The sequence below is a fragment of the Oncorhynchus masou genome, chromosome 18, assembly GCF_036934945.1.
Source record: "Oncorhynchus masou masou isolate Uvic2021 chromosome 18, UVic_Omas_1.1, whole genome shotgun sequence".
Lineage (NCBI taxonomy): Eukaryota > Metazoa > Chordata > Actinopteri > Salmoniformes > Salmonidae > Oncorhynchus > Oncorhynchus masou.
Window position 1 is genome coordinate 28,161,511 of NC_088229.1, and position 26,796 is coordinate 28,188,306.

Here is a 26,796-nt window from a genome sequence, read left to right on the forward strand (position 1 = left end):
TTCAAGATTCTCCAACATGGAATAGCAGCAAGCTGTCCCACCCTGATCTTTTTTCACCTGTCTTTGTGAATGTCTCCACCCTCTTCCAGGTGTCGCCCATTATCCCCTGTGTATTTATACCTGTATTCTTTGTTTGTCTGTTGCCAGTTCGTTTTGTTCATTCATACCTACCAGCATTTTTCCCCTTGCTCCTGTCCTGTCTATAGTGCCTGTTTTCTAGTTCTTGTTTTTTTTTAGTTTTGACCTTTCTGCCTGTCCAGATCCTGTCTGCAGGCCTGTACCTTTGCCCCACTACTCTGGATTACTGACCTCTGCCTGACCTGACTCTGAGCCTGCCTGCCATCCTTACCTTTGACTGCCCATGTTAATAAACTTTTGTTATTTCGACATTATCTTCACCTGGGTATTACCTTCAAACATGTTAGTACAAACTAGCCATGACTGACCCAGCAAACCCGGGAAGGGGATAGGTGACCACCTTCAACACGGCCAGCGACCACTACGAGTATTTGGTCATGCGATTTGGCCTCATCAACACCCCTGTTGTGTTACAGGCTCTGGTAAATGATGTTCTCCGCGACATGTTGAACTGGTTCATCTTTGTCTACATTGATGACATCCTTGTCTTCTCCCGCTCCGCCCAAGAACATGTGCTCCTAGTCCGACAGGTTCTTCAACAATTCCTGGAGAACCAGCTGTTTGTTAAGGCAGAGAAGTGCGAGTTCCATCGCTCCACCATCCCCTTTCAGGGGTGCATCATCTCCGCTGGGAGTGTCCAGATGGATCACAGGAAGGGGAGAGTGGTGGTGGACTGACCCCAGCCTTTGTCCAGGGTGCAGCTGCAACGATTCCTGGGGTTTGCCAACTTCTATCGCCGCTTTATCCGGGGTTACAGCACCCTGGCTTCCCCCTTGTCAGCACTCCCCTCTCCCAAGGTTCTGTTCACGTGGTCCTCTGCTGCTGAGCGGGCCTAAAACATCGCTTCACCACTGCTCCCATCCTGGTTCAACCTTCCCGTCAGTTCATGGTAGAGGCCAATGCGTCTGATGTAGGAGTGGGGGCAGTCCTGTCCCTTGTGAAACTGAGGAAGTGAGGAGGAAGTGAAAGGAGTACCTAAAGGAGAGTGAGAAAAAAGAGAAGAAGGAGAGGGAGAAAACCTCTGAGTGATAATGAGGGTGATGAGGAGGAGAGACTGGTGTTAAACAACAAAGACAATTCATAGAACAGGAGTTAAAGAGCAAACAGCAGATCCTCAAGAAATTGCAGCAGAAGGCAAAAGCAGGGAAGAAAAGGCAAAAAGACAGAACAGGTGATAATGGGAAAGGAGGAGAAAAGGTGTTGGGAGAAACAGAGAATGAGGGAGAAAGAGAGGGAGAAAATATAAGAGAAGGATAGTGTGGGAAAAGGAGGAGGAAAAGAAGCAAGTGCAGTAGGAGGCAAAAAAGAGAGCCGAGGAGAAAAAAAGGATTGAATGAGAAGAAGGAAGAGGCAGAAGAAAATATGGAAGCAACAATTAAAAGAAAAACAGCAGGAGGCGAAAATGGCAAAGAGGGAGAAGAGAAAATTAGAATATTGTGAGGGCCATGAAATAAGACTCATCCTTTGACAACCTCCATTTCCAACCAATCGCTTTCCCTCGCCAATCAGCAAAGGTGGGGCATACATCTGATTCATGTTCATCCTAATTTCTGCAATCCCTTTTGTTATCAACCCTTCCTTAATGAATTCCTCCAATCAGCATCCCGATCCTCAATAAATAGTCAAAGGCATTCAGTCCCTGTGTCTTAACTGATGTACAACTCCCAATTTATTGAATATGAACCAACCTAGAACCTTGAACGCATCTAAAAATGTAGATCTAAAACACATCAGTACAACTTCCACAGGGAGGCAGCAGAGACCAGCAGTAAACAGAGCCAGATACTGTGAACAGATCTACACAGTACAGTATGAACATGGTCAAAGGAATTTGGTAGAATCATTTATATTTCCTCTGCAGACCTACAGTGGGTATCATAAGTATTCATCCCCTTTAGATTTTTTAAATGTTGTTGTGTTACAAAGTGGGATTGAAATAGATGTAATGGTGATCTACACAAGATACTCTATAATGTCAAAGTGAAAATACAATTTTACAAATGTTTACAAATTAAATAACTAAAATCTAGTTGTTGCATAAGTATTCACCCCCTTTGTTTAGGCAAGCGTAAATTAGTTCAGGGGTAAATTTAGGCTAAACAAGTCACATAATAAGTTGCATGGACTCAATAATAGTGTTTAACATTATTTTTGAATGACTACCTCATCCCTGTACCCCACACATACAAAAAATCCCTCAGTTGAGCAGTGAATTTCAAACACAGATTCAACCACAAAGACCAGAGAGGTTTTCCAACGCCTCACAAAGAAGGGCACCTATTGGTAGATGGGTAAAACAAAATCAGATATTGAATATCCCTTTGAGCATGGTGAAGTTATTAATTACACTTTGGATGCTGTATTAATGCACCCAGTCACTACAAAGATATCATAGCTGCTGGAAGTAGGGGTGCTGCATCACACCCTGATAAATAAATACATTTTAAAAAATCACACAAATATTTAACTAGGCCTTTATTGATCCTGTATGAGCAAACAAAAATACTCCTCGGTACCCCTGTCCCTCAACCCACACCCCTAACCCAAAACATCTTCCCGCGGGCATGCATGTGTCCTTCCTAACTCAGTTGCCGGAGAGGAAGGAATCTGCTCAGGGATTTCACCATGAGGCCATTGGTGACTTTGAAACAGTTACTGAGTTAAATGGCTGTGATAGGAGAAAACTTAGAATGGATCATAATAATCATAATCATAATAAATTATGGAGTGAAAAGAAGCCTGTACAGAATAAAAAATATTCCAAAACATGCATCCTGTTTGCAATAAGGCACTAAAGTAAAACTTTTTTTTTTTTTTATATATTGCCAAATAAATTAACTTTATGTCCTGAAAACAAAGCGTTGTGTTTGGGACAAATCCAACACAGTTATTGGCGAGGAAACTCAATCATTTCAATAGCGTTGGAGGTTCAGCGGTAAAGTTGTTGCCTACTTCCTCAAATTATGACAGAGAAAAATTGGTTGTGTCATTTAGAGGGAAAATGCGTGCATTATAGCTTTGAGTCACTTTTCAAAAGTGGCTCAAAGTTCCAAATACATTTTTTTTAAAGTAGATGAATTTCGTCAGAATAGTCTGAAAAGATGCTTACAGCTAGCAACAGAATTGCCAGGCGTTTCATTGGGCTATACTTGGCTATAAGATAGAGAGGTAACAATAGTTGAATTGTAAAAAGTTGTGGTTGTTTCCCGGGTATTGATTTTTGGTTAGGTAACACCAGTGAATTCGAACAAGAAGTTAACGTATTCTAAACACTATCTGTTTTCATTACGGGGAACAATGAAAGGTCTACAATAGGGTATAGCTGGCTGGGAGTGTTTTATTTTAAAGGGACAGTGCACGTTTATCACAGTTGTTTGAGTGTAATGGCAGAGTATAAAGTATTTTGGGGCGACAATTTGGAGAAAGACTGAATAAGTTACATGAAACATAGAGGAAATTTAAAACAAATGATTTGAGGGGATTATCATAATTATTAGGTTTTGTATTTGCAGTAAACCTTAGGGTTAAGGGGATTTCCCTGTTCCCAGAGACAAGATCTCTTAAAGGGGTACACTCACATATGGAATATTAGGAGTTTTATTTTCTGAGTTTTAATTAGACAAGTGAATTATTATTTTTGAAGATAAAGGGTTATTTAATATGTCTAATGTGGTATGGCACACGAATGTAAAGGGGTGGTGTAACCTTTGACCAGTTTTCATGGCTCTCCCAGTTGGTCTGATCAGCCACAGGGGGGAGCCATTTGAATAATGAATTTGTGGTCATGGGTGATACTGGTTTTTAAGGTAAATTAATTATAATGGAGTTTATAGTACTGCAACAGGAACAGAAATCATATTAATCATCGATAATAAATGGGGGAGGATGGTCCTTTGAGGTTTGGACAGGACACCGTTTTAAGCCAATAGGGCAGGAAAATACATGATAGAAAAGGCGATTTTATAAGCATTAAAATTATTTATGAAAATAAATAAGTTGCAGTTCTTAGGGATGGTAAATTACGGTAGATAAGGTATCTCAAACTATGCAACATATATTAAATTATTGATGTGACTGATTTTTAAGGTTAACCCATGTTATTTTTAGATAAAATACAGTGGATTCCCGAAAGAGAGATTTCATTAACACAGGAAAGAGATAGGATATGGTTAGCATTCGTTTTGGCTTTAATTAACCATTCAAATATTTTTATTTAAATAGTATTGAAGTTTGACAGGGATATATGACATCTGTGGTGATTCAGAATTATGGATAGGATCGAGAACCTTAATTAACCTATATAAGGACTTTAGAAATTGACACCATGGACATGTTTTTCTAAAAAAAATCCATGAGTTTAGATAAAGCCAAACAGTGAGACATTAGGTAAAATTTGGAAGCAACACATGGTTGTTACAGAGCAGAGAGGAAATGAACACAGATACCTATTAAAGTAGATAAGACACTTGACAGAGAATTGGTACAGGATAGATATGAATGGACGCCAAAGGGAGAATTGGACATACATGATAATGTCAGAACATAAGGATAATTTACGAATCTTACATAAGTCATTAATTAGAATAGATAAAGTTGTTACCTGGGCAGAGCCAGGTATCAAACCGGGGATGGGTAAATTGTGGTCTAGGATAGGACACTTAGTGGCCTATTGGATATTAAACTAACAATAACATTTTTTTTAGCTAACAAGTAGGCATAGAAGTTAAATATATAATCAGATAGAACATATGAGAAACTGTTTGTTAACCAAACCTGTATGTCCAAGATTTATGCACTACAGGTGAACTACAGGATAAGGTGATTCACTCAATTCAGTCCCCGAGGAGAATAGACGGGAAGCAGCACGGTGGGTGGGGCCATACCAAGTACTCCTGGTGACTGCCTACGCGATGAGGATAGCTGAAAGAGCAACTTGGGTGCATATCACACATTGTAAGAGGGTAGGACACACTGACACTCACGAACAATCATAGGGGTAGGAGCAGAACCGTAATCAACAGGATACGGGGGTTACACTCCTACTGAAGACTTCCCTTTAACCCGACCTTTCCCCGCTGTGAGTGTTCATAGAAGTGAAAGTGTGTCTTGGCCTCTTGCTGCTGATATGTTTGGCGGAGATCTTTGCGGGCTATACTCATCTTTGTCTCAGGATGGTAAGTTGGTGGTTGAAGATATCCCTCTAGTGGTGTGGGGGCTGTGCTTTGGCAAAGTGGGTGGGGTTATATCCTTCCTGTTTGGCCCTGTCCGGGGGTGTCCTCGGGTGGGGCCACAGTGTCTCCTGACCCCTCCTGTCTCAGCCTCCAGTATTTATGCTGCAGTAGTTTATGTGTCGGGGGGCTGGGGTCAGTTTGTTATATCTGGAGTACTTCACCTGTCCAATTCGGTGTCCTGTGTGAATCTAAGTGTGCGTTCTCTAATTCTCTCCTTCTCTCTCTCGGAGGACCTGAGCCCTAGGACCATGCCCCAGGACTACCTGACATGATGACTCCTTGCTGTCCCCAGTCCACCTGGCCGTGCTGCTGCTCCAGTTTCAACTGTTCTACCTTATTATTATTCGACCATGCTGGTCATTTATGAACATTTGAACATCTTGGCCATGTTCTGTTATAATCTCCACCCGGCACAGCCGGAAGAGGACTGGCCACCCCACATATGCTCTCTCTAATTCTCTTTCTTTCTCTCTCTCGGAGGACCTGAGCCCTAGGACCATGCCCCAGGACTACCTGACATGATGACTCCTTGCTGTCCCCAGTCCACCTGGCCGTGCTGCTGCTCCAGTTTCAACTGTTCTACCTTATTATTATTCGACCATGCTGGTCATTTATGAACATTTGAACATCTTGGCCATATTCTGTTATAATCTCCACCCGGCACAGCCAGAAGAGGACTGGCCACCCCACATAGCCTGGTTCCTCTCTAGGTTTCTTCCTAGGTTTTGGCCTTTCTAGGGAGTTTTTCCTAACCACCGTGCTTCTACACCTGCATTGCTTGCTGTTTGGGGTTTTAGGCTGGGTTTCTGTACAGCACTTTGAGATATCAGCTGATGTACGAAGGGCTATATAAAATACATTTGATTTGATTTTCTGGGAAAAGGGTGGGGCTTCACCGGAGTGCTGTCTTATCGTGGGAGCCATATTCCTGATACACCACGCCCACCTGAGTATGCGGAGAGTGGTCATTTGACCCATGGTTTAGACGATGAGGATTTTGTTCCAAACAAGCATAAGAGATCCCTAGATCTGGGTAGACAGGAAGTTAGAGTAGAGGTTGGGAAGGATGTCTCAATGGAGTTTTATGTAGACCAAATGGGGTCTCTAACTACATGGCAGTCTAGGACTCTGAGCCATTATGGTATATATCGGTGCAGGTCCCCATGTTGGTCGTGGACACAGGTCATAGCTCATACAGAGAGAGAGGGCTATATGAATTCACTCACCCAGTATGGAAGGAGGTGGAGTATAGTGAAGGTGAGAGTTTTTGACTGTAATCCGGAGAGAGGGATGTATTGCATAAAGATACGCCTTACCCTTAAAAAAGTAATGAAAGAGGATCTAGTGTTATGGTATGTTGGATTTTAACAGTTTTCGGTCAACAACCTAGTACGGTTCCGGGTAGAGGAGGTTAGGCCAAGTGGTAACTCTATGTCAGCAGGAATACAAGCAGAGCACCTGACACAATAGACACTGACAGCAGAGTAGTCCAGAGCCAAGGGCCGGTGAAGATAGTGAAGACGAAATATCTGAAGGAAGTGATTGAGGTAGGAACTGGTTATGGGGATTCTAACCTTTGGTTAGAATGGATCCACTATACAGCCAGATCAGTAGCTAAAGAAGAATGTTATGCCTGCGCCATAGCCAAACCTCAGCTGACTACCATCCCCTTTCCATTTGATGGAATTGATTCACCCAGGGGAATGGCCTGTATGGAAAGCTGCTCTTGAAGGCCGGAGAAGCCAGACAATGACAGTTGCATTGATCTGCATTATTTTAGGTTTCCCTTCCCTTCGATGTGTCCATTGCATCCAGGCTTCCCCCTTTCACAGTTACAGGAGGACATTATTATTGTATGGCTCGCTACATCACAAACGGATGGGACGTAGGAGAAGTAAGAACATGCAATAGGACAGAGAATGTTACAGCTGACGAGACAATGAGGGACCTGACTGTGTCTGAGGACTTTAGTAAGATAAAAGGCCTAGAACGGATGTCTGGTGGTTTGTGGAGGTGTGAGACTGGGGCCTAACCTGCCTACCAATTGGACCGGTAGTTGTGCAACTAGTGCAGTTAGGCATGCCTTTCCCCTTATCAAACACAAAGACCTAGAGCCAGGTAGAAGAGAGAGAGTGCTCCGTCTGGATCTTTTAACAATAGAATTTACATAGGATAGTATTGGATATGTTTGTTGGCTGGAAAGGGTGAGAGTGGGTGGAGGTGGTTTGTTTCCCGATGGCACAGCTCCAGACAAATCAGTGACGAAAGCCTTAGCTGGTTTGACCACCCTGGCTCACGAGTTGGCAGAAAACTCTGGGGTGGATACTTCTCTGACTAATTGGTTTGATAGTATGTTTGGAAAATGGAAAAATGTTATGATCACTGTGTTATGGGTTACCTTCACCTGTGTGACTGTTTTAGTTTTTTTTGTGGCTATTGTCTAATTCCCTGTGTATGAGGTCTCATTTCCAGGACTCTGGAGAAATCAATGAGAAAACAGATGGTGCGGTATGGACTGATTCCAAGATCTGACCAGTGGAATGATGAATATATGCCTCAAACCTAAATAGATGAATGAATCCGGATTCTTCACATGCGAGGAACTTAGGTCTTGATTAGACCATTTTGATATTTAGAGATGTTAGGTTGTATCTTGTTTCGATGAAGATTGTAACGAAAATCCTGATAAGAAGAGTTATGATTCTGATGTAGGCCTAAAAACAGTCAGGGTGAATGCAAGTATTGGTTTATGTTAGAAGGTATTTTGATAACAACAAATATTTCTAATAAAAATAGATGTATGCTTTTTAATATTTTAATAAAACTGGATGTGTGATTGGATGTATAATATTTAATCATTGGGTGGATATGTTAAGGGATTTTTTTATCAATAATGGCTAATTATGTATACATTTCAATCAGGACTGACTAATCAGAATACTATTATGTTACTGTATAATTTTCTTTTAATCCTAGTACTGAAAATAATGTGTGTAATTATAATCAAGAATTAGAGCAATGACTGTCTGTTCCTTGGTAGAAACGAATGAACTTATCGTCAGACTGGCTAGAATGCTTATCTACACAGGAAGTGGCTTGGTCATAAATTATCTAAATTAGTGAGAGACGATGTAGGAAGGCTTGAGAACTATACTGCCATTGTACCGGAGTGGAGGAGCGACGGAACAGTTCGAAACCTAATGACGTCATTTTCAGTTTATAACCTGTTGTAAATTGTATCATGTTCAGTACTCTCGAGAATAAATGCTAGTGCTTGATTTTGAGACTGGTCTCCGCCCATTTTATGCAAATAAGTTTCTTACAAATCCTTAGAAATGGGCTGAGTGTATTAATTTAATTGGGTATTAACATATAGGAATTTAATTCCTCTATCAAAAACCTGGTTCAGTCTGCATTCCAACAGACACTGGGAGACAAATTCAACTTTCACAGGACAAAAACCTAAAACACAAGGCCAAAATATACACTGGAGTTGCTTACCAAGATTACATTGAATGTTACTGTGTGGCCTCGTTACAGTTTTGACTTAAATCGTCTTGAAAATCTATGGCAAGACTTGCAAATTGAAGAATTTTAAGAAGAATAATGTGCAAATATTGTACAATCCAGGTATGCAAAGTTCTTAGAGATTTACCCAGAAAGACTCACAGTTGTAATTGCTGCCAAAGGTGCTTCTAACATGTACTGACTCAGGGGGTTGAATATTTATCTAATCAAGATATATTACAAATGTTAGAATTTTTCTTCCACAATAACATATTATTTTGTGTAGATTGTTGACAAAAAAAAAGAATTAAATCCATTTTAATCCCACTTTGTAACACAACAAAATGTGGAAAAAGTCAAGGGGTATGAATACTTATGATACCCACTGTATGTCCCCTGGTTCAATGGCCAACCTGTATGACTGAATACAGCATCATCCAATGTAACAGTTTGCCAATACCTCCATGTATAAGTGTTGGTGGTGATGAGTCAAAACAATCCTGGAAAATATCAGTGTGACCATCCTTTATCAAAAGCACATCTGCAACATCTCACGAGTAGAACATCTATCTGTAGTTTTATCAGTGTAGCCACATAGAGAATCTGTTTGGGATTTGTAATTAGTTCAAAGGAGTTCCTCTCTGTTATTAAGGGTTCTGTGTTCACTTGCCCTTCAATTAAAGTCTAAGCTGAGTTTGAGCACTTATTTATTCAATGTTCCAAAATATTACGGGTGGGTGTCTTGGGAAACATTGAAAGTATATTGCATAGTTGCTCTCTGTGCACTAGAAAAATGTGTTACTGTACGTTAATCTTTTTGATTAAAGCTACATCTTGTATGATACCGCAAACCAGAATTAGCTTGAACTAGACTGCTATGCTTGGCCAACCTCTATCTTAAGATCATATCAAAAACAAACAGTAAAACATTACATTACATTACATTTAAGTCATTTAGAAGACGCTCTTATCCAGAGCGACTTACAAATTGGTGAATTCACCTTCTGACATCCAGTGGAACAGCCCCTTTACAATAGTGCATCTAAATCATTAAGGGGGGGGATGAGAAGGATTGCTTTATCCTATCCTAGGTATTCCTTGAAGAGGTGGGGTTTCAGGTGTCTCCGGAAGGTGGTAATAGACTCCGCTACCTGTAACCAGAGTCTATAAGGCCCTGGTCTAACGTAGTGCACTACCTGTAACCAGAGTCTACAAGGCCCTGGTCTAACGTAGTGCACTACCTGTAACCAGAGTCTATAAGGTTCTGGTCTAAAGTAGTGCACTACCTGTAAAACAAACAAATGTTTTAAGTATGATTACAGGTGTTAGGCAATATGTGAAAATCTGCATTGCAGAAGATGGCAACCCACAGTTCAGTTAGGGTGCTGACTAATAGAGCAACAGTTTTATAGTATAGTAAGCCTATATGTATTGTATCAGTATCTATTAAACACAAGTGCTTTGTAAGCCAAAGGCCTTGTGTATTGTGGATGATGTCCAGAGAGGATAGAATGAACTGAGAGAGGGATGCAGGTTCAGATGTATTGTTCTTCTATCTGTTCTTCTCCTTCTTCCCTCCATCCTTGCCATAGTACAGTGCCTGTTAAACTCAGCAATGTTATGATCTGTGGCCCCAAGCCGATGCATCTGAAAGGCAGAAGGAAACAGACGCACATTAAAACCTCACACCAGACCTTCCCAGTAGCAAGCCAAGAGGCATACCATATCAAACTGTAATGAACACAGACCCCTAGAATGAGACATGAACTAGATGCAACAAAGTCAAACTTGGAGGGGGGGTCTCTAAATAATACTTATTTAACCATTCTCCTATTTGTTTCAAATGCAATTTGTACTGGTACAGTGGTAAATATTAAAATGAAAGCTTATTCCAAATTAAACACACACCCCTACCTCTGTCTCATGGTTTAAACAATTTTTTCCCATGTGGCTGCATTTGTCATCCCAGGACAGTCCCCTATCTCAGCCTCTTTTCAGGTGTCTCAACTTTTCTTTCTACAAAAAAAGGTCCTTTCTTCAGCAAGACGCCAAACTTAATTATACTTTTCTTTGTGTTTTTGTTTTGTTTAGGGGGCAGATCAGCTTTAATATTGCAGATATATTGTAGCTTCCATCAATATAATTGTCTGCATAATTTCCAATCCCCTATATATGTTTTGTAAATATATATATATATATATGGTGCCTTTGGAAAGTATTCAGACCCCTTGACTTTTTCCACATTTTGTTACGTTACAGCCTTAATCTAAAATGGATTTGTTGGATCGTTTCCCCCCCTCATCAATCAACACACAATCTCCGCCTTAATTACAAAGCAAAAACAGGCTTTAGAAAGGTTTAGAAAGGTTTGCAATTTTATAAATAATAAATAATAATAAAAAAATAAAAAAATGGAAATATCACATTTACATAAGTATTCATTTACTTTGTTGAAGCACCTTTGGCAGCGACTACAGCCTCCAGTCTTCTTCGGTATGATGCAACAAGCTTGGCACACCTGTATTTGGGGAGTTTCTCACATTTTTCTCTGCAGATCCTCTCAAGCTCTGTAAGGTTGGATGGGGAGCGTTGCTGCACAGCTATTTCCAGGTTTCTCCAGAGATGTACGATCGGGTTCATGTTTGGGCTCTGGCTGGGCCACTCAAGGACATTCAGAGACTTGTCGCAAAGCTAATCTAACAAGGCTAATCTGAAAACAAGACTCCCTAAATTTTATCAGCATATCGATTGCGCAACCAGGGGTGGAAAAACCTTGGATCACTGTTACTCTAACTTCCGCGACGCATATAAGGCCCTGCCCCGCCCCCCTTTCGGAAAAGCTGACCACGACTCCATTTTGCTGATACCTGCCTACAGACAAAAACTAAAAAAAGAAGCTCCCACGCTGAGGTCTGTCCAACGCTGGTCCGACCAAGCTGACTCTACACTCCAAGACTGCTTCCATCATGTGGACTGGGACATGTTTCGTATTGCGTCAGATAACAACATTGACGAATACGCTGATTCGGTGTGCGAGTTCATTAGAACGTGCGTTGAAGATGTCGTTCCCATAGCAACGATTAAAACATTCCCTAACCAGAAACCGTGGATTGATGGCAGCATTCGCGTGAAACTGAAAGCGCGAACCACTGCTTTCAATCAGGGCAAGGTGTCTGGCAACATGACTGAATACAAACAGTGCAGCTATTCCCCCCGTAAGGCTATCAAACAAGCTAAGCGTCAGTACAGAGACAAAGTAGAATCTCAATTCAACGGCTCAGACACAAGAGGCATGTGGCAGGGTCTACAGTCAATCACGGACTACAGGAAGAAATCCAGCCCAGTCACGGACCAGGATGTCTTGCTCCCAGGCAGACTAAATAACTTTTTTGCCCGCTTTGAGGACAATACAGTGCCACTGACACGGCCTGCAACGGAAACATGCGGTCTCTCCTTCACTGCAGCCGAGGTGAGTACGTGTTAACCCTCGCAAGGCTGCAGGCCCAGACGGCATCCCCAGCCGTGCCCTCAGAGCATGCGCAGACCAGCTGGCTGGTGTGTTTACGGACATATTCAATCAATCCCTATACCAGTCTGCTGTTCCCACATGCTTCAAGAGGGCCACCATTGTTCCTGTTCCCAAGAAAGCTAAGGTAACTGAGCTAAACGACTACCGCCCCGTAGCACTCACTTCCGTCATCATGAAGTGCTTTGAGAGACTAGTCAAGGACCATATCACCTCCACCCTACCTGACACCCTAGACCCACTCCAATTTGCTTACCGCCCAAATAGGTCCACAGACGATGCAATTCCAACCACACTGCACACTGCCCTAACCCATCTGGACAAGAGGAATACCTATGTGAGAATGCTGTTCATCGACTACAGCTCGGCATTCAACACCATAGTACCCTCCAAGCTCGTCATCAAGCTCGAGACCCTGGGTCTCGACCCCGCCCTGTGCAACTGGGTACTGGACTTTCTGACGGGCCGCCCCCAGGTGGTGAAGGTAGGTAACACCATCTCCACCCCGCTGATCCTCAACACTGGGGCCCCACAAGGGTGCGTTCTGAGCCCTCTTCTGTACTCCCTGTTCACCCACGACTGAGTGGCCATGCACGCCTCCAACTCAATCTTCAAGTTTGCGGACGACACTACAGTGGTAGGCTTGATTACCAACAACGACGAGACGGCCTACAGGGAGGAGGTGAGGGCCCTCGGAGTGTGGTGTCAGGAAAATAACCTCACACTCAACGTCAACAAAACAAAGGAGCTGATTGTGGACTTCAGGAAACAGCAGAGGGAGCACCCCCCCTATCCACATCAACGGGACAGTAGTGGAGAGGGTAGTAAGTTTCAAGTTCCTCGGCGTACACATCACGGACAAACTGAATTGGTCCACCCACACAGACAGCGTTGTGAAGAAGGCGCAGCAGCGCCTCTTCAACCTCAGGAGGCTGAAGAAATTTAGCTTGTCACCAAAAGCACTCACAAACTTCTACAGATGCACAATCGAGAGCATCCTGTCAGGCTGTATCACTGCCTGGTACGGCAACTGCTCCACCCACAACCGTAAGGCTCTCCAGAGGGTAATGAGGTCTGCACAACGCATCACTGGGGGCAAACTACCTGCCCTCCAGGACACCTACAACACCCAAACTCACAGGAAGGCCATAAAGATCATCAAGGACAACAACCACCCGAGCCACTGCCTGTTCACCCCGCTATCATCCAGAAGGCGAGGTCAGTACAGGTGCATCAAAGCAGGGACCGAGAGACTGAAAAACAGATTCTATCTCAAGGCCATCAGACTGTTAAACAGCCACCACTAACATTGAGTGGCTGCTGTCAACACACTGACTCAACTCCACTGTATGTGACAAATAAAATTTGATTTGATTTGATTTGAATCTCATAGCAAAGGGTTTGAATACTTACATAAATAAGGTTTTTATTTAATCAATTTCAGAATAAGGCTGTAACGTAACAACATTTGGAAAATGTAAAGGGATCTGACTACAGTACCAGTCAAAAGTTTGGACACACCTACTCATTCAAGGGTTTTTATTTATTTTCACTATTTTCTACATGGTAGAATAACAGTGAAGAAATCAAAACTATGAAATATCACATGGAATCATGTGGTAACCTAAAAAGTGTTAAACAAATCAAAATATATTTTATATCTGAGATTCTTCAAAGAAGCTACCCTTCGCCTTGATGACAGCTTTGCACATTTTTGACATTCTCTCAACCAGCTTCACCTGGAATGCTTTTCCAACTATCTTGAAGGAGTTCACCACATATGCTAAGCACTTGTCGGCTGCTTTTCCTTCACTCTGCAGTCCAACTCATCCCAAACCATCTCAATTGGGTTGAGGTTGGGTGATTGTGGAGGCCAGGTTATCTGATGCAGCACTCCATCACTCTCCTTACACAGCCTGAATGTGATTTTTTGTCCTGTTGAAAAACAAATGATAGTCCCACTAAGCGCAAACCAGATCAGATGGCATGACGCTGCAGAATGATGTGGTAGCCATGCTGGTTAAGTGTACCTTGAATTGTAAATAAATCACTGACAGTGTCACCAACAAAGCACCCCCACACCATCACCTCCTCCATGCTTCACGGTTGGAACTACACATGTGGAGATCATCCGTTCACCTACTCTGCGCTCGCAAAGACACGGCGGTTGGAACCAAAAATCTCACATATCTTCTTCTCATTGGTGTCCTTTAGTAGTGGTTTCTTTACAACAATTTGACCATGAAGGCCTGATTCACAAAGTCTCCTCTGAACAGTTGATGTTGAGATGTGTCTGTTACTTGAAAAATAAATAAAAGTTCTGATCCCTTCTATTCTCATAGTTTCTACAGATTGTAAATTAACAAAACATTTTTGCTAAAAGTATTATTACATTATTGATCGATTGACTATGACTTTTCAAATCACTGAGTAGTGCTATCTGCAGAGTTAGCTCCAGGTAAATGTTGCAATTCTTCGGCCATCCCTGGACCTGCGACCAAAAACAAGCTATATATGGACAGTACCAAAACAAATGATGTATTGATTGTCTCTTTGCAGCAAAATCTGCAGAGCTGGTATGGTTGTTTCCCCATAACATTATATTGGTTACAAGAATTTTGTATAATTTAAATTGAAAAAGTTTTGAAACCGGTGTCATTTTGCGTATCAGTTCATAAAACGTGCCATGGAATCGGTAGATAGAAAATCACTTCCCAAATATTTTGCAACCTATATGACACAGCTGTCAATTTTTTGGTCCTTAAATGAAAGTGGTATACTTTTTTATTTATCACAATTTCCTTAAACTAATGTTGGTCTTTATGTCAGAGTTTACTAGGAGTGGTGGGTTGGAGTCAGGCGCAGAGAGCAGAGGGTTCGGTAAATCGTAATATTTATTCTCCAGCACAAAACGGTCACGCCAAAATACAGGGCGCATGAAACAGACCAGCCCAAACACAGGACAAAACAGTCTGGAGACAACAAACACATCCACAACCAACAGAGTAACAATCCCGCACAAACCTAGGCGGACCTAACAGGCTTAAAGAAACATAAATCAAGAAACGAAACAGGGAACATGTGCAACCAATAAGACAAAACGAAACGAAAAAGGGATCGGTGGTGGCTAGTAGACCGGCGACGACGACCGCCAAGCGCCGCCCGAACAGGCAGGGGAGCCACCTTAGGGCAGCGGAACAAGTTCCAAACTTTTTCCCCATTCCACTTGCCTCTTTCGTTTTTGCGTTAATGCTGCAATTAGTTGATTGTAATTTTGCGTAGAGCAGACAATTCCATATATTTCTGTTAGGTGCATGTGTGACATAACTCCACCAATTATATTTATGATATCATTTACAAAGATTATACCTATTTTTTTTTACATTAAATATATATATATTTTTTTAAATCAATGAGTTTGTATATTTGCGTTTAATCACAATAGTTGTTGTATTATTTGTTCTGTCTTTTCTGGTGGACTAAACTGAAATTGCAACCAACTTTCTAACAGATGTCTTTTCCATTCATCAAATGGCGTGAGTGCACAGTGCACTGTTGGGTTGCTGAATGTATTTTAGACGAGTGGACGAACATATGCATGTACCCTACTTTTTGAAGTAATTTGTTTGACAGTAAGATGAAAACATCATGACTGGTAAAGTTCATGCCAAATTAAAAGGTAATCAAAATATATTTTGATAGCATTTTGAGTAGCATTTAGCACGCAACATTTTCACAAAAACCAGATAACCAAATAAATAAAATCATTTACCTTTGAAGAGCTTCGGATGTTTTCAATGAGGAGACTCTCAGTTACATAGCAAATGTGCAGTTTTTCCTGAAAGCATCTGTGTGTAGGAGAAATCGCTCCGTTTTGTACATCACATTTGGCTACCGAAACGAACCGAAAATTCAGTCACCTACAACGTCAAACTTTTTCCGAATTAACTCCATAATATCGACCGAAACATGGCAAACGTTGTTTGGAATCAATCCTCAAGGTGTTTTTTCACATATCTCTTCATTGATATATCGTTCGTGGAAGCCTGCATTCTTCTCTGAATTCTGTGGAAAAATACTTGCAGCTGACTTTTGCGCACCAATTTCGGCGCAGGACACCGGGCGGACACCTGGTAAATGTGGTCTCTTATGGTCAATCTTCCAATGATATGCCTACAAATACGTCACAATGCTGCAGACACCTTGGGGAAACGACAGAAAGGGCAGACTTACTCCTCTCACATTCACAGCCATATAAGGAGACAATGGAAATCAGAGCCTCAAAAATCCTGCTCATTTCCTGGATGCCGTCTCATCTTGGTTTTGCCTGTAGCTCACGTTCTAGGGCACGCACAGAAAATATCTTTGCAGTTCTGGAAACGTCAGAGTGTTTTCTTTCCAAAGCAACCAATTATATGCATAGTCGAGCATCTTTTTGTGACAAAATATTGCGCTTAAAACGGGCACGTCTTTTTATCCAAAAATGATATAGCGCCCCTAGAGTTTCAAGAGGTTAAATTACATGCCTTTACTATTAGGCTCATACATTTTTTTATAGGAACATCCTGTCTAACAGGAACTATTTTGGAGTTGTTAAAACAACTCTCAGGAGTCCTGGCGACATACTACCAGTGAATCAATGTTGTAATATGGGCAATAAAAAGGCTACCTTTTCATCCAAACAAAGAGTTGGCTTGGATGGATTCAAAAGCGCCAATTCTAGGATCCAATTGAACATGCCTTTAAAATATCCATGTTTGCTCCAATTGACCAACTGAACACAACTGATATTAACTGACCCCAACCAACAGTGCTGAAGGGTTCACATCCTCATTCAAAATGGCGGCGGCCCGTTCTCTCACCTGAATGAAACTGGGCCGTGCAGCAGAGGCCCTTCCCGCGTGTCGTCCGGTATACAGGCCACACACACACTCTGGTGGCGGGGGGCAGGTGTGTCAGACGTGTGGACAGTAAGTTGGGGGGCAGGTAGAAGGAGGAGCGCTGGGCGTTGGTAGAGCCGTGGCCATCCTGTCCCTCCCAGGTGAGCCAGTAGCCCCTGAGGCCGTCCATGCTGGCTTTCCAGTCCACCTGCACAGAGTCACTGCCCACCGTGGTCAGCCGCAGGTCTGCAAGATCCGGCCTCACTGAGAAGGGAGGGAGGTAGGGATGGGATTCATTTTCCAAAGTACACTTTGGCAATATATACATTGTTACGTCATGCCAATAAAGCAATTGAAATTAAATTGAGAGAGAGAGAAAAAGACCTACGTGCTGCATCTGTACAGTGGTATGTGAAGGGTAATAGTACATTTAGCATTTTCCCATTTTATTGCTTCAGTTTAAAGACTTTGAGGCTAATCCCATACCGCATCTGTGCCTAAGAAAATATCCTTAATGCTATATGCTCCTTACCCTCCTCAGTGCACACTTTGACAGACATGGCCCTCTCCTGGCCATAGGAGTGACGGGCGCTCACGGTGACCAAGTACTGGGTGTCAGGCTGGAGGTTGGTCAGCATGGTGGAGTTCTGCCCCCGGCCCACAGTAGTCATGTGGAGCTTCCCCCCCGGGAGCGCTGAGTACTCCACCTGGAAGCTCTGGACAGACTCTGGCTGCAGAGGACCCCAGCTCACCCTCACACTATTGGCCTCTGAGTCTGACACCGTCACCACGGCTGGGCTCAACACCTCTGAGGAGACGATAAGTTATATGTAATAATATAATATTATAATATATATATTATCTGGTGATTTACCAGGTGCTTTTGTCGAATGTGACTTCAGAATATTCGGTATACAGTATGCCCATGCTGGACACTACCCCAAAGATATAACATCCCAACCAACTGAGCCAGCATTGTTACAATTAACAATGTAAATGTTGTAAATGTCAAATGTAAACATGCCACCTCTTACCTGGCTTAGTGGTGAAGGTGACGGAGAGGGGGTTGAGCACCTGCAGGTTTGACTCAGGAGTCAGTGTGGCTGTGTAGGTGGTGTCTGGCTTTAGTCCCGTCAGCCTGGCCGTGCTAGAATCCCCTGGCCGGGTGAGTCTCTGGTACTGGCCACCACTGGTACTGGGGCTGGTACCAGGCCCCCCTGCTCCTCCTCCAACCACTCCCCCACTGGGAGCCGGTCCAAACCGTATGTCATAATAACCGTTCAATCCGGCCAGAACCGGTCGCCACTGCAGCACAGCGCTGTCTGTGGACACATCTCGCACCTGGAGCCGTTCAGCCCAGAGGATCTCTGTTAGAGGAGACAGAACGAGACCGGAGGACTGAAACACTAGTGAAATATAAAACTCCACTTTAAATTGAAGGACATGCTCATTGTAATGGCTGAAATTGAATGAATGGAACGCCATATTGGGACGATGGCGGTATACCGTTCCATTTATTCCATTCCAGCTATTACTTGAGCCACCCTCCCTTCACCAGCCTCCTCTTGCCTAAACACCTTTACGACCATATTATCACAGTGTGCAGATTCCTTTCTCTCACTGGTGAGCATTCATCCTTGGATAACCAGAACAAGATGACAAAAAAGAGAGAAGGATGAAAGAGAGAAGCTCAGACAGACACACAGACTGTGGGTTCCCCAATGCATTCACAATGTATGCCATAAAACCCCTCGAAATAGACAACCCAGTTCTGAAGATACTTCTGGAACAAATAACAAACCCAAGAAAGGTTTCAGTGTCAGAGGATAGGAACTTCAGGCACTCGCTAGAGGGACCATGGATTTCTCCTTCTGTGTCGTAAAGAACCTGTATTTACACTATGCGTCTGCCCATCACTACAGTATGCATCCTGTCTTAGAGCTACATATGTTTACTGGAAGTGATTGCGTCCATATGACTGCTACTCTATCTGACCAGAGAAATACCCTCTATATATCTCTGGCACCATAGAGGGGCACGGTAGGATCATTTCTTTATTAATAGCCCCCCCTCTCTCATTACAGTCTAGCATACACTGTCTCTGCATCCCTCTGTGTCTCACAGTCTCTAGGAGTGGGTATGTGATAAAGGAGTAGAATGGAGAAATGCATTTGTACAGTAGCAAAGTCTAGAGTAGAGCTCAAAAGAAGGGGTCAGGTCCATGTCAATTGCTGTCAATTGAGGAATCAAATTGGACACCCACACTCACCAATAATGGCATCCCTCAGGTCCTTGGTGATGATACTCATATCGTCGATGTCCACAAAGTACAGGTGTGACTCCACAGGTGGGGTGACCACCTGCCGCAGCACCTGGTAGTTTCCGTGGCCCGTGGAGATCACCAGAACGGCTACGCCCTCCTCTCTCAGCTCCTCCATTGGTCCAATCACATCACCCGGCTTCACCCCGTCCGTCAGCCACACTAGAACCCTGGGTAGCTCTGCCCTGGCCCCTCCAGGCTTCAGCACCCAGTCCTTGGCCATCCTGAGGGCCTCCTCTGTATTGGTGTCGCCCCTCAGAGCCTTGGTGTTCCCCAGTGCCTCCTGGAGGCCAGATTGGGTATTGTGGGCGTCAAAGCCAAACTCGAGGCGGGGTTGGGTGCCCACCTGCAGTAGCCCCACCCTCACCTGGTCCTCGCCCAATGAGAAGGGGAGGAGGAGCTCGGACAGGAAGCCCAGCATGCGGGAGTACTCATAGGATGAGACGCTGCCTGAGGAGTCCAATAGGAAGAGGATGTCGCCCTCACAGCAGTTCAACACTGAGAGGAGAAAAAAGGAAAGGAGAGCGTTACAGATGGTGGACACTAGATTTTTACAGATATAGGGTATATAGAATATAGATTCATATCTATAGGCTATAGCTATAGAATATAATGCTAATATTATGTGAAAATGAATAACTGAATAAGTCACAGCATACTGTTGAGAATTAAATACTCCCTGAGTTTAGCAATATTTACACCACTGTGGGTCTTCACGATGGGGAACTTTCTATAAGCATAGTGCTTATAGTAGATGTGTGAGATACACTACAGTTAGTGTATGTGGGAAACAGGGAAACAATGTGGTATAGTTATTTGTTTACCCACAAACTTACCGTAGAGAAGCAAACTAATTATTAATGATAGCCAGCCAAACATTTACAGGGATAAGTACAATCCCAGAACTCACTGAGTCTGTGTGGAGCATCTGTGGGAAAACCCACTACTATTTTCAACTTTCTCTCTCTTTTCTCACTCTCTCTCTGATTCCTTCTCCCTCCCTTAACTTTATCCAGTGGTCCTCCTTCTGTTCAGTATGTGAGTGTGCACACACTGGCACACACGCACGCACGCACACACACACACACACACACACACACACACACACACACACACACACACACACACACACACACACACACACACACACACACACACACACACACACACACACACACACACACACACACACACACACACACACACACACACACACACACACACAAAGAATCTCCCCCTCACCATCCACCTCTTTAGCATAACACTATCCCAGAGTCATTAAAACCTTTATAGAAAATGCCATAAGTCTGAAAGCGGGAGAAACTGAAACAAAATGAAAAGAAAAAAATGTGTGGAGAGGTGTGAACTGTCTGTAGAAAGGAAATGAGTGGAAAACAAGTAATTACAGCAATAAGACCAGATCAAAACAAACAGGCCAACCTAAAATAAGGGATGAAAAAGTGAGCTAGATCAGAGGAGTGGTGGCCAGATGAGGGATGGATGAAAATGCTGTCATAACATTTAGACTAGGCAACATTTTACAAATATTCCATATTTCATAACAGTAGCACAGAACAGTGCTTCTCATTAAAGAGAGAGAGTGAGTAAGAAGGGGTGAGGGGGAGAACTGTAGGAACTCCTTATATTGGTGTTATAAGGAGGAGGGTAGGTTGGAGGTGGGGATAGAGAGAGAAATGTTAAGGGGGAGGTGTGTATTGGCAGTTCCATTTGTGAGAAGAAGAGGAATGTTTGGTAGTAGACGTATACCCATATACAGAGAGAGAGAAAGAGAGCGAGAGAGCGAGAGAGAGAGGGAGTGAGGGATAGTGAGAGAGACGTGCCATGTTCATTTTCTAGCGTTGAGTGCTTTGGAATATCATTATTTTCTTTGGGCCCTTAGCAATGAATTTCTTAACGCTTCAATTTGACACTCGATGTGTGGTCACTGTACTGATAAGAGTGTAGTGTTGAAAGAAGAGTGTACACTCAAGCATGCACACACGCACGCATGCACACACACACATCTGGACTTTGTACTCCAGCTCTCTAGGAGGGAGGGGCTGCAGTTACACTGCACATATGGCCTCTAATGTTAAGCCCCAGTAAACTGTAGTTCTGTCTGTGTCTCTCTGGTCTCTATGTTTACTGTAAACCAACTGTTTGGGTCTGAACTGTCTTGTACATTAGTATTAGCTTTATTGCGGTGTTAGGTTTACAGTACACCCTGAACAAGCTTGACAAATACCGTATACTAGTGGTTACACACTGAATGTAAATTATGAAACCACAGAGCCTTCATGGGCATGGGAGTAACTGACAATAACTCTTTAGACATGCTTCACACATGCACACACACACATACATACATACCCACGCGTATGCATGTATTCTTGCATGTGCGCACACACACACACACAGCTCAGATGTGTTAGAAAAGGCCTCCTCCACAGCTCTTCTTGGTTCTAAAACATCATGTGGTTATATCACCATCAGTAGGCTATAAGTAGGATCAAAATACATCATCACGGGGGATCAAACCTGGATCATCTGTGATTCTCTGCCAGTCTTTAGTATTAAAAGCATTCCTATTAGTGGAGGCTCCTGAGAGGAGGAAGGGGAGGACCATCCTCCTCAGTGAATTTAATAAAAATAAAAATTGTAAAACATTGATAAAGTTATCATTTTTAGATAAAACTATACTAAATATATTCACATGACCAAATAATTGATTAAAACACAGTAGCCTCAACAGCACTCTGTAGGGTAGCACCATGGTGTAGCCGGAGGACAGCTAACTTCCATTCTCCTCTCGGTACATTGACTTCAATATACAACCTTGGAGGCTCTTGGTTCTCACCCCCTTCCATAGACTTACACAGTAATTATGACACTGGAGGACGTCCTCCAACCTATCAGAGCTCTTACAGCATGCACTGACATGTTGTCCACCCAATCAAAGGATCACAGAATTAATCTAGTACTGAAAGCATAAGCTACAGCTAGATAGCATTGTAGTGCATAAAATATGGTGAGTAGTTGACTCAAAGAGAGAGAAAGATAATAGTTGAACAGTTTTCAACAAATTAATTTCTTCAAAAATGAAGGAGAAGCAAGAGAGAGAGAGAGAAAGAGAGATCTTTTTTATTTCATTTTCAGTTTAACTTACTTAGCTAGCAAATGCAGCTGGATAGTTTAGTTACTCAAACACCTCAAACAGAGGGATGCTATGTTTGCTAGCTGGCTTTGACTATCCAACACAACACTGAAGGTCTTCCAAGTCAAGGTAAGCTTTTCGTTTTATTAATGTATTGTCACCAGGGCCTGCCGGTCTAAATACTTACTGACTATACACTAGCATTACTGCAAAGATTGTAGCGGGTTTACTAACACATTAGTTATATTAGCTATGTTGACTAGGATGTTACTTTAGCTAATATAGAGACAATGATGTAGGCTGTGTGTTGCGGTTATGACATGGTTTGGCTTGGAAAGTTTTTTTAACCTGGTCACATACAGCTGATGTATTGTTCATTGAAGTCCACAAACAAAGGGAAAATGTGAGAGGAGGAGAGTGCATAGAGGCTAGAATGAATACATTGTGGCTACTATGAAAGTGATTAGGGGTGTATTCATTCTGCCAATTCTGTTGAAAAACGTTTCTTAAACGGATGCAAATGAAACAGAGATTAAAAAATAGCTGAATTTGTTGAATAGAAACTCTCATTTGCAACTGTTGGACTAATGATTACACCCTATATAAGCTAGATACAGGCAAGAGTGTGTAAGGCAGTATTGAATGTGTCACTGTCTGGCCATGTGTCACTGTCTGTTTTTCTCTCAACCTGTGTGCATCTACGTTGTAAACTTTTATTCATAGGCTAGGTTGTAGCAACCTCATGATGGATATAGGGAAAACTTGAGTATCATGTAGTAGCCTAAACCTATCGATGTTACATTGAACTGGGTTGAATGGAACATGAATGACAGTCTTCCAACATGCAACAACGGCACTGACCGCAACTGATTTCTATGTTTGAGTGAGAAGCATAGAAAGTAATTAAGCTATGTTAGTCAAAGCCTGTCTATTCTCCATAGATGGAAGTCTGTGTGAGAAGTCTAATGTTCTGTCTGTCCACTGTATACTTACACTGAGTCATAAAGACAGACCACTGACAGATGGAACTGACTCACCAGCAAGTTTAGTTTTCACCATTACAGTATATGTTATGAGCTCTAACTACCACATGCATGGTTGTAACAAGCATTCAGTAATTAGTAATGGTGTTATAATCAATCATTTGTTTTAATTTACATCACATGTAATAATAAGCACAACAATTCCACATAGTGTTAAAGTCAGGAACAGATATCAACATACACTGAGTATACCAACATTAGGAATGCCTCAATTCATCGGGGCATGGACTCTACAAGGTTTCAAAAGCATTCTACAGGGATGATGACCCATGTTGACTTCAATGCTTCCCACAGTTGTGTCTAGTTAGCTGGATGTCCTTTGGGTGGTGGACCATTCTTTATACACACTGGAAACTGTTGAGCGTGAAAAACCCAACAGCACTTTAAATATTTTGTCTTTCCCATTCACCCTCTGAATGGCACACATGTCAGAAAAGGCTTACAAATCCTTCTTTAACCTGTCTCCTCCCCTTCATCTACACTGACTGAATTGGATTTAACAAGTGACATGAATAAGGGATCATACCTTGGATCATAGCTTTCACCTGGATTCACCTGGTCAGTCTATGTCATTGGAAAGAGCAGGTGTTCTTAATGCTTTGTATACTCAGTGTATATTACTGTCAAAGTGGTAGAAATTATATGACAGATAATATAATAACACCAGTTGGAGATACTCTGACTTCTCCTCCCTAGTCTCTCAGTCACCCCACCACTAGACCATCGGCCACCACCTGCAATGCTCACCTTCTTCAGTTGCTGAGTTTTGACCACAGGATTTCCGCAGGAACATTCCAAACAGTATGCAAGTAAACAAAATCCGATTCTCCATCTCAAGTGTTTATTGTGATCAATTTCGGTAGAAAGAATTATGATGATATCAATAGGGTTTCCTCCAAAAATGTGTTCATTTCCTGAACCGTCGCTCCAACTGAAATGGTAATGAGCCTTCCATTCAGGATACTTAGGCTATAAATTGCGGCTTGAAACTTCATATCCCAAATTCTCACTTTCACCGAGACTTTCCCGTTTTGTTTCCGCTTTTCTGGAACATTACATTCTTGTAATATTTCCCACAGATCAAATGTTGTCTGTTGGTTGCTCTGGTAGCCTCCGTGAATTAGTGCGCGCAAGTTAAAAAGCGCGAGCATTCTAGTCGGTTCTTCGCTCTGACCCCCCCTCCCCTCCAGTGTTCACTCCCTTATTTCTTAACCGTCTTTCAAGACACTTCGAATAGCAATAGGCGTAAGAGCTCTGGCCAAACGTCATTGCTCTGGAAAGGTGCCCATTTTCTCATATCTTTACATTTTATGGCAAACTAGACAATCTTGCAAAAAGTGAAGAGTCTTTAGGTCTTTAAAATGTAAAACAATATAAGGAAGAATTTAAACTTTCAGCTTTGAAATTAACTAATGGAGATGTATAATTATCTAGACAATTAAAACTAAGAAATGCAGTTAATTATGGAGCCTTATCTGAGGGCCACTGACTTTCAGCACTAAAATCCTTGGAATGAGAGTGCCTTTTCAAGATCATAGGTCCAGGGGTGGAATGGTTTTGTGGTATTTTGGGCAAATGCCAGATGGGCTGGTCCATTTTTAGACCAGTGGGTCTGTCTCACTTGGGTTTTTTGCGCAAAATAATAATGATCTGGTGAATAATGGGGGCCTCAAGGAATAAAATGGGCCGATGCGGGGGGCCTCAAGGAGAAACATTTGCTGGTGTGGGGGCCTCAAAGGGGAAGAAATGGTCAGGTGTATTAGAAATGCCAAGGATGTTTTCTGGTTCCAGTCCACCCCTGGATAGGCCTACATGTAGGCTATTGTCTATTTCATTTGTTGGCCTTCCACTGGGCACAGACATCATCAGTTCAACGTCTACTTTTTATGTACATTTCGCTGAGTTATCAACTAACATGAAATCAACATTTCTACATGTCATTGGATTTTGGTTAAAGGTTGGGAGGAAAAAAGGCTAAATTCTCTTACGTTGATGACGTTTTGCAAATCCAATCAATTTTCCTTGTTGATTTAAAGTCATCACATCACATTGCATTTTGTTGTTGTTGAAGTGACGTGGAAACAACATTGATTCAACCAGTTTTTTGCCCAGTGGGCTATGTGCATGTTTAGATAAATGTGAGACTATAAGAACATGGGACACAATTATGGAGTCAAGCTCTTGGACTTCAGCATCAACTGCTCAAGTTGGCGAAATAGATTCCATGGGAAATATTATTTTTGATTGAATTGCATCAGCCTATAGTGCCTCAGGATATTTGGAGAATGTGATATTGAGATGGTGTCTGTTTGAGAATGAAAAGCAGCGTGCTTATGAGAGAGAGACCAAGAGAGAAAGACCGAGAGAGAGAGAGAGGTGAGGAGGAGTGGGAATAGGGTAGAAGACATAGTGGGAATTAAGAGAAGGGACAAAGGTCTGATGTCTGGAGACCTCGGTGACACATCACATGACCTAAGCTTATTTCTATTGTTCCATTGTAACAGAACACCCCATCACACACCTAGTAACTAAACACTGAGTCTATACAAACCTGTGAAAGATTGGCACTGTTCTATGAAAGATAAGTAGTTGACCATTTCCAAACAGACTAGTATGTTGTGTTTGACCTACAGTATTGAGTGGCTGTTTTGAATTGTGTTTCCCACACACTAAACTTGCCCTTACATGCAACCCCTTCTGCCCCCCTCAGTCTGGTCACTGACCCCACTGTATAGTTTACTGTTTATGTCTTCAGATGGGAGTCCTGCTCTTTCAACTGTCCAATAAGCAGTACATCGGTTAGAAATACCCACCTGAAATAACTTTGCAGTGGTATGTGTGTATCGTATGTGTGTGTGTGTGTGTGTGTGTGTGTGTGTGTGTGTGTGTGTGTGTGTGTGTGTGTGTGTGTGTGTGTGTGTGTGTGTGTGTGTGTGTGTTGTGTGTGTGTGTGTGCATGGCATGCAGGTTTTAACTGATGGATCAGGTAAGTGGCCC

At 42.5% G+C, this 26,796-nt stretch overlaps 1 protein-coding gene across 1 annotated transcript; it reads right to left on the bottom strand.

Moving 5' to 3' along the window:
- Positions 1-4,302: 4,302 nt before the first annotated feature.
- On the bottom strand, positions 4,303-25,001 carry vwa1 (von Willebrand factor A domain containing 1). The gene is made up of 6 exons (XM_064922811.1): positions 24,547-25,001; positions 19,552-20,100; positions 18,317-18,649; positions 17,815-18,090; positions 17,265-17,546; positions 4,303-10,523 (listed from the first exon to the last, which is right to left on the bottom strand). The coding sequence occupies exons 1-6, from the start codon at positions 24,629-24,631 to the stop codon at positions 10,495-10,497; spliced, it is 1,554 nt and encodes a 517-aa protein (XP_064778883.1). The 5' UTR covers positions 24,632-25,001; the 3' UTR covers positions 4,303-10,494.
- Between the last annotated feature and the right edge of the window lie 1,795 nt (positions 25,002-26,796).